This window comes from Trypanosoma equiperdum (assembly GCF_001457755.1).
Source record: "Trypanosoma equiperdum strain OVI genome assembly, contig: ctg_1725, whole genome shotgun sequence".
NCBI lineage: Eukaryota > Euglenozoa > Kinetoplastea > Trypanosomatida > Trypanosomatidae > Trypanosoma > Trypanosoma equiperdum.
Window position 1 is genome coordinate 32,042 of NW_027123755.1, and position 8,280 is coordinate 40,321.

Consider the following 8,280-nt stretch of genomic DNA (forward strand, 5'->3'; position numbering starts at 1 on the left):
CTTGTTCATCCTCTGCCTATTTCGTGACGATGGCCACTGAAGGAGAAGTGGACTTTTGGTCGGCTACTGTGCAAGCTTTCGCTCCGCTTCAGTTGGGAAATCCAGAACTTACGCCAAAATTGTTGAAACGCCCGCCCTTCCGGTTCATTCATGACATCGTCACTTCAATCAACGCTCGTTTCGCGGCGTACGATCATATATTTCGCCCGGATCAACTAGACGCTTCATGCATAGACTCAAAGGAGAAGAAAATTGAGTACCTCACAACCTTAGTTGAATATATAAGCTCCTTGCTAGGAAAGAAAGTGGACGTAAACGTGAAGAAAATAGTTTCGGGAAGCGAGCCAGAGAGGACAAATACTTTCTTGCAATGCCTTGCGATGGCTGTCGGTTACGCTCAGCAGGACAAGGCAAAGAAAAACCAAGGCGCACAATCAGCGGAAAGTTCACGTCAACAGACTGCTGATGGGAAAGGTGCACGGGCGTCAACAAGGGAAAAGGTGCTTGTGGATACGACTTCGTCGGAGCAGAAGTGGGAGGATTCGGAAAGGGCGCTAGAAAAGGTTAAACTTTCCCAGGAATCGACTAATTTCTTCGAGAAGTTAAGTGCTTTTGGGCAGTTTCATTTGGACGAACAGACCTCAGTGAAGGATATGGGGGAGAGCATTGTAGCAATGTACAAGGAACTTCAAAACGACACAGCCGAAACACAGCCAACACCACTGCCGCAAGAAGCTCTAGAAACAGCCATCAAGCGGCAATTGGAATCTGTTCAGAAACTCCAAGCACTAGAGGAAGAAAACAGGGAAATATTGAATAAACTGATGGTGCTGCTTACCTGAACCCTTTTTGCGTATGCACAGCCTCTGCGCTATACATTCTTCCGTATCCCTTTCGCTTGCATGTCTACAGTGCGAAGAATGTGCAGCACCGTGATTGCGGTTGCGCGTTAGAGCATACAAATACTAATGGTCACGGGAAGTTGCATATGAGGAAGGGGAGAGGACACCGCAGTTTTTGGCAAATATTAATCAGTTTTGCTACCCACCCTGATTTTCGCATCGTGGTACAAGTGGATATTATGTCTGTCCTTATCACTTATTACTCTCGTCATTTTAATTACCTTTAACGTCAATCTTTCTACCATGAACAGGAGGGTAAATAGCTGTAAGGAAGTTGCCCAAAGCGTTATAGGCTGTTTTGCATTCGATTTTCAGCTGCAAGTGGATGGAGATAGATGCGGAAAACGTTGTTACCATTGTCACATCGCCGGGTAACGTGACCGAACATAATCGATTTTCCACCGCGTCGAAGCGGCCTCGTGACTCTACGGAGGACTCGTCTACCTTTAGGCTTCGCCTAAAGGAGTTTGGGCAACGTGCGGCAGCGCTCAGGGATGAGGTTGCAGCTGGTGCAGACAAACCAAGCGAAGCCCTGCAAGGGAAGATGTGGAACCTTGTTCTTGACTTGAGGCCCTATGTTGTTGGGTTTGCTTCACCAAATGTAGCACAGCTCCCCGGGGAGGTGCGCGAATTGATGCTGGGGAACCCGCAGCGTGTGGCAAGGTATTCGGTGCTCACTCTTCGCATGTATGCCACAGTAACCCGCATAGTCGTAGCTGCCCCGGCTATCCTCATTCACTGCATTTTGACACTCTTTTCACTGTTTCCCATCTTGGGTATACCTTCAAAGACATGCGCCATAGGCGATATTTTGTTTAAGGTACTTCACCACGCTTTTGACGTTTTGTACAATTGTTATCAGCCGCTTCTACTGCAGCTGTTTAAAGTCATCGTCCAGGAGGAGGTCATCGGAGCGTTCGTATTCACAACTGTTCCTGGCCGACGAAGCGGGTATGGACGGTGTACGATACAGGTTCTTAGGCTGCCTGAAGTTTTGGGATTTAGGGGAGACACGAGACAGCTCTTCAGGACTACAATTGTCGCGGAAAGCCTCTACGAAGTGGTTAGTGTTGCTCAATGTTTTTGCACGGTAATAAATATGTTGCTAACAGGAAACTTTCCTCTTTTGCCGACGTGGAGGGAACGCAAAAGTATCCTTCGTTTGGCCTGCAGTCTTCTTTCCGTCAATGTGGCTGCTGGCTTGTCCACTTCAATGTATGAATCGTGGAAGGAGACGGTCGGTAATGGAGAACGCCGCAACGGTGAAGAGGGAGTAAACCTGGCCTTCGCGCTTCACACCACCGCTGCATCACTACTTCACGCGATGTTGATGAGTGACTTACTCGTGAAGGAACTTCATGCGCCGATGATCCTTTACACACTTGTGCAACATGTGTACGAGATGTCACGTGCGCACGTGAAGAAGGGGTGGAGTAAAGAACTAGCTCTACTCCGTTGGTTAGTTGATCAGAAGAGGGAGAGGCAGTGCGAAGTTCGACAAGAATTGTTTCCTCCCCACGTAGGGAAGAGTTTTACTCAGCAAAACACTGGACAAACAAGGAAAGTTGGTCAGAGGGAGTCCCCCTTTTGTCAAAGTGAGTGGTTGACAAATTCATTATTCAATACAAACATGTGCGATGACACAGTTTCTGCGATTACTTGCTGTTCAACTGGACAGGTGGACGCGGAAAAGCGCGAGGCAGCTTTGTTGCTGTTGGCGTTGCTCAAAAGGGCTCTCTCATGCAAACAAGATTTGTTGCCGCGTTTTGAGGAAACCTTCTACAGGATTGGGGAAAATGTGTTGGATGCGTTGGTCACCAGGCGGGTGACGCCCGAATCCATCTATTTCCACGATATGTCAGTGGAGGCAAGTGTGGTACACCAACTTTTGTGTTTCTTCCCACGTGATGCTGTATCGTCATTGCTGCGTAAAATATTACAACGCCGTCGCGCGGTTATGGGGAACAACGATTACCTCTTAGCTAAAGCAAATGCTTCTGCAATACTGTGCGAAGAGGCAGCAACTTTCCGTTGTGTGTGGAAACAGCTGGTAACAGAGTATGACAGTAGTATATTGGACGCTGCTATAATAATTCTCCGTTTCGGGTGTGAAAAAGAAACAATGCAGTCGGTAGTGTTGGATTCGCTGCGGGATCTCACCTCCGGGAAAGTTACAGTTCGTATCGGTGATTCACCGCTTCGGTATTCACTACTGTACGCTGAACTTGTGCGTAGACTTCCCATAACGGACTTTAGCTACACCAACAATATCGCTCGCCTCATCGTAGAGGTGATCAATGTGCGTGCTGGTGAGCAAGACGTTGCGATGTGGCGAATCAGTGGCGTACTTCGTGGGTGGCGAGAACATGTGACTCGCAACTACCAGCAGAGCGGAAACGACGTTACTCCTTCCCCGTTAGATGGGCCACTTGATACCGCCAGGGTCAGTGCTACTGTCATTGCATCACAAAAGTTGCTTGATGCACTGGGTTGGTCTACGTCTTTTGCGGTAAGTTTGACTAAGTCTGGTGCCACGTACGGTAATGACGCGTTGCTGCATTTTCTCAATCAGTTGTTAGGTATCACGACCGAACTTTTTGCTATTTTTGAGAGGATGCGGGCAACTCAGGCGGATTATTGTGAGGTTGAGCCTTCATCGGATGAAACAGCAACGACGGGCGTGGAAGTGGTTTCCTCGTCTTCTACCAATGACGATGTCGTTGAAGTAAAACCGTATGATGGAGAAAAACCAAAAGCACAGTGCAGTGAGTTGCTTAATGAGCACGAGGTAAATCCATTCGTGTTAAAGCAGCCGGTTGCCGCAGTAATGGAACTTACAGGCAGAACAGATACGGTAGTGTACGATCTAGCTTGCGCGGTTCAGCAACTCGTACCCGATAAATGCGCAACAAATAACGGAGCCGTTCAGGATGCATTCATATCTTTGATGTGTTTATGTAACGTTCTTTTGAGTGCACGTAAGTCTTCCTCGACAGACTTTGTGCTGGCACATGCATTCGGCCACAGGAACGAGGTAATACGTCTTGGCTACGCGGCGTTATCTTTACGTGTTCTTCTTGAGCGCAGCGGCAATGTTGATGTGGCCGCTGTTTTAAAGGATACCATCTCTAAACATTCAAATGCAGATGAGCGTACTGGGCCTTCACTACTGTTAAGGCAACTGGAAACGCTTCGGGCGGCTTTCACGGAGGAGTGGGAAGGTTTTGTTCAGCAGGGGCCGCGCAGCGGCACGCTACGTGATTTCTCACCGTCCTCCCTTTCCTTAACCACCATTTCATCACTTCGAGATCACTGCAATACTAAAGTGTGCCGTGATGTTATCAACGTGTGCAGAGCCATTTGTGAACTTGATGGGGACATGTATGCTACAAAGGCGACGGCTCTCGAAGTGGCTCATGGCGTGATGTCTCGCTTTTCGTGGTCTATGGACTATCTGTTTTCATGTGATCCCGATATCATTCACACCGTTTTCTTCAGGGCTATGTGTTACCTTCTGGGTAAAAACGTCCGGGAAGTTGTCATGCGAGGCCTTGACGACATTCTTCCGCGTTCTTTACTTGCCGACGATGGTGCAGAGCAGTTGCTGCGCATCAATGAACTATTGGGAGAGCCACTTTCGCTCATGTCTAAGTTCCCCATGATAATGGCATATATTTTACTTTGTGATGCGGCGAATGGTGCTTCGGAGAGACTGGACAACGTCAAGAAGGTCCTCCAGTTTTTGTCAAAGCGGTTAAGTGATCTACCCGACATGGTTAACCGCTCACTAGGGTCTATAATAGCAAGTCTGATGTACCTTCATGGCGGCCGGGAAGTTTTGTCAAGGGATAGGGGCAGCCTCACCGAACAAAAACGAGTAGCGGTAGGAAACAATATTGAAGCAGAGAAGCGTGAAGATGATGTTGGGGGGCTGTCAGAGTTTGACCTTGCTGTCGAAATGGCTCTGTGTATTGGAGAATGTGGACCCTCTGTTACTGACATAAAGCTGGTGTTGGAAATGCAAGTTACCAATGACACAGTGGACGGAGGGTCACTAACCAAGCATGTATTCTCCGTACTTGACACAGTATCACAGTGCGTTGGCATAAACAACCGCGTGACCGCAGAAACTGTCGATGTGTCGGTCCACACAGTGCAACGTTGGCTGTATGGCCTGATCTCCCTTATCCGGTGCCTTGGCAGTCACACAACAGTGATAGCGTCGAAGCTGCCGGCGATACTAGACTTCTGCAGCTTCCGACCCCAGTTGGTGCGTGTTGTCTGTTCCGTGTGGCGTGAGTTGCTCAGTCGATGCACACCTAGGTACCTTAGTGAACACTCACCCTCTATTGTCGTTGACTTACTAAGTATGGAGGCGTTAACGGAGCCAGGCGATATTGAGGCCCTTCTTCATTTGGATGAGGCGATGCGAGTGGTGTATGAGCGTTCAAAGTCTGAACCCTTTTGGGAGTTGTACTTTAAAATTATGAGCCGCTCAAATATTCTTATTCGTCGGCTAAGAAGCAATGGATCATCCGCCAAATGCCAAACGTACGAATCGGGAAACGCTCCCTTAAGTGCAAAAGGAAGTGTAGACGTTATTGTAACTGGTTTGTTTTCAGTCGTACAAAGTAGTTCAACAAAGTGCAAAAAGGTATTTGTCCGTGCCCTTTACCAGTATCTTTCAACGACAGACGTTGCGGGTCGGATGGAACTCACTTGTGCGGCAAGACAGCATCCTCAACTTATACCAACCTTGTTGAACTGCGTCTTCGAGCTGCACGATGAGTATGTTCAGTACGTCCTCGCTTGCGTGGGCATGATTGGTGCGGTTGGACACTCAAACGGATCGATGCTACGTCACGGCTGTCAGCACACAGGCTCGAACAATTTGTCGCCGGTGTCTCTTCACTTAAGTGGTCGCGTGTCATCCTCCACACGAAAGTTATTACTATCGCATCCGACTGAAGTTCTTCATTGGAGGGAATTCGCCGTGGAGTTGCTGAGCGTTCATTGCCCGCGCGCTCTTGCTAACACTGCCGACCCAACAATGCACGATCGTGCCGCGTTTGCGGTGCAAGAGTTGCTGCGCGTATTCGCTAACGCTGAGCGAGAGTCCAAATGTTACCCTACGTTGCAGAATGATGAGGCACTGCATATAGAGGAGTTGCAACGCTATTCATGGTGGATGGAACTGGAGCCCTCCTGTCGGCAGATGATTGAAGGATATACCACGACTAAGTACACTGCTTGTGTACTGCAGCGAACGGAACTCCGAAGCCCCGTATATGTGTCTGGCATGGAGATTAACACGTGGCTCAACGTGTGGTTTTGCGATCTAGTGCTGCGATGTAGGGGAGTTTTCGGACAAATGATGAAGGCACTACGAAACATGGCAAAGGGTGAACAGACCCTTATAAGTTACTTGTTACCTCACATGATTATTCACATAATTAGCAAAGGGGATGAAGAAGATACAGACGCCATAGTTACCGAGGTAAATTTGTTGCTTGAAGCGGCGTCAAGAACTGGTGTGCAGGAAAGTTGCAAGGCAGCGTCGCTGCACTCGCAGAATCTCATGATGGAAGTGAATACACACATGGCTAACGTAACCTCTTTAGAAGAGCACGTTCAACAAATATTCAACGTATTAGAGGGTGTTGAGCACCTGTTGTTTGAACTGCGTCGCACTCCACGGAAGAGCAGGACAGGACATGAGGGAGGAATCGATAATGAAAAGGCCGACTTGGTTGTCAAAGTGATTCGGGATTTTTTCGAACGCGTCCCGTGGACATCGAAAGTGGAAGCAGCAATAGGTATTGGTAGCAGCATGCGTGCGTTACGCTGCTTGGAGGGTCAACGATATCTCCCAAAGGTACAGGACGTGGTTGGGAAGGGTATTTCGTTGCAACGCATATTTGCGGCTCTCAACGACAGGGACTCCTCCAGAAGCCTCCACAGGATGCAAGATCACAATCCCGAAGACGCTGCTTTTTCCCACGAGAACAATGGAGAGTGGGTACAGGCCCTTCAGGCATGTGAATTGGTCCTTCAGCAACGACCACAGAGCATAAACCACCAGTTCACAGCCTTGCGATGCATGCAGCAGCTGGGACAGCTGCACCTCATGTCCAGGTACAGTCAGGCACTCCTGAAGGATTCGCCGCGTCCGAGCACTCTCCAAAGCGCCACGTGGTGTCGCCAGACACAGTTGGCTGCTCTGCAAAACTACGCTAATGAAGCCGCATGGCGCTTAGGGGAGTGGGACAGCGTCCAGGCCCGCCAAGACCTCCCTGTGAGTTTGGCTTTGCCAATGGTGGCGCTGAACAAAATGCTCAAGAGGCGAGGGACGCTACACGATGTTTTCGCAGCTTGCCTATTTCAGCGGATGAAAATCGCCCCCATAATACGTGCGGCGTGCCGCGAGAGCTATGCACAAGTGTATCCGCATGTAGTTTTCCTTCACGCCTTGACTGACATCGAATCTGCTGCCGTGGCCGTCGCTACCAGTATGGCACAAGTTTCACCTGATCCAAGTGATCCCGTGGTATCATTTCGGGCAACAGGTTTGCGGGATACAAAGAAGATGCAGGAACTGGGGCCAACGTTGCAGCGTCGGGCATCCTTAACTGAGACGACCTTGGACACACAAGAGCTTCTACTATCGCTGCACCGTTCCATCTTCCGCGCGTTCAGCATGGAAGAAGAAGTGAGCAAAACGTGGATGAGTCATGTGAAACTACTTCGCAACGAGGGATTTCTTGAACCCGCCCTTAGTGCTGTGAAGCAAGCAAGTTTAAACAACAAATTCACTTCTCCATCGTACTGGACAACGCCAGCGAAGCTTCTCTATGAAATGAATATGTCGAAACAAGCCATTGAGTTTGCGGAGGATGCAGCCAGTGACGAAAGTATCCCACCAGAAATTCGTGCCAAGCTGCGCGTTCTTCTAACTCGGTGGAAACAAGACATAAGTTATCAAACACCTCAGGAGGTTGTCGACTCCTACGAGCTCGCCCTGGTCATGCATCCATCGGAAAAGGCGCATCATCATCTTGCACTATTCTATGAAACGGTTTACCACTCCGTGCACAGTTCTCTTCTTCAATCAAGCAGCGACGCCGCCAAAAGCACGAGGGAAACTTTTGAGAGGAAGGAAGTAGAAGCAGTGGAAACTTACGTACTACTAGCTATCAAGCATTTCGGAATGGCCCTGCAGTTGGGATGCAAAACCGTGTTAATTTCGCTGCCCCGTATGCTCAACTTGTGGCTGAATTGCTCTTCCTCCCTTGCAAGTAGTGCTGCCGAAGCCTATCCTGATTCGAATATTGTAGCGCCCTCCTTGCAGAAAATGGCCGATATGATTGAGCGCTTTCTT

The 8,280-nt window shown here is 49.1% G+C and overlaps 2 protein-coding genes across 2 annotated transcripts in view; both read left to right on the plus strand.

Moving 5' to 3' along the window:
* Positions 1-29: 29 nt before the first annotated feature.
* On the plus strand, positions 30-842 carry TEOVI_000859800 (Microtubule-binding protein MIP-T3, putative; the record flags this gene model as incomplete). Its single annotated transcript, XM_067222973.1, has 1 exon — positions 30-842. The coding sequence occupies one exon, from the start codon at positions 30-32 to the stop codon at positions 840-842; it is 813 nt and encodes a 270-aa protein (XP_067079074.1).
* A 385-nt stretch (positions 843-1,227) lies between these two features.
* TEOVI_000859900 (phosphatidylinositol 3-related kinase, putative) overlaps positions 1,228-8,280 on the plus strand; it is a gene marked incomplete at both ends in the record, with an annotated part of 8,574 nt that continues 1,521 nt past the window's right edge. The window contains one exon of the mRNA XM_067222974.1: positions 1,228-8,280. Within this exon, the coding sequence (XP_067079075.1) occupies positions 1,228-8,280 (7,053 nt within the window).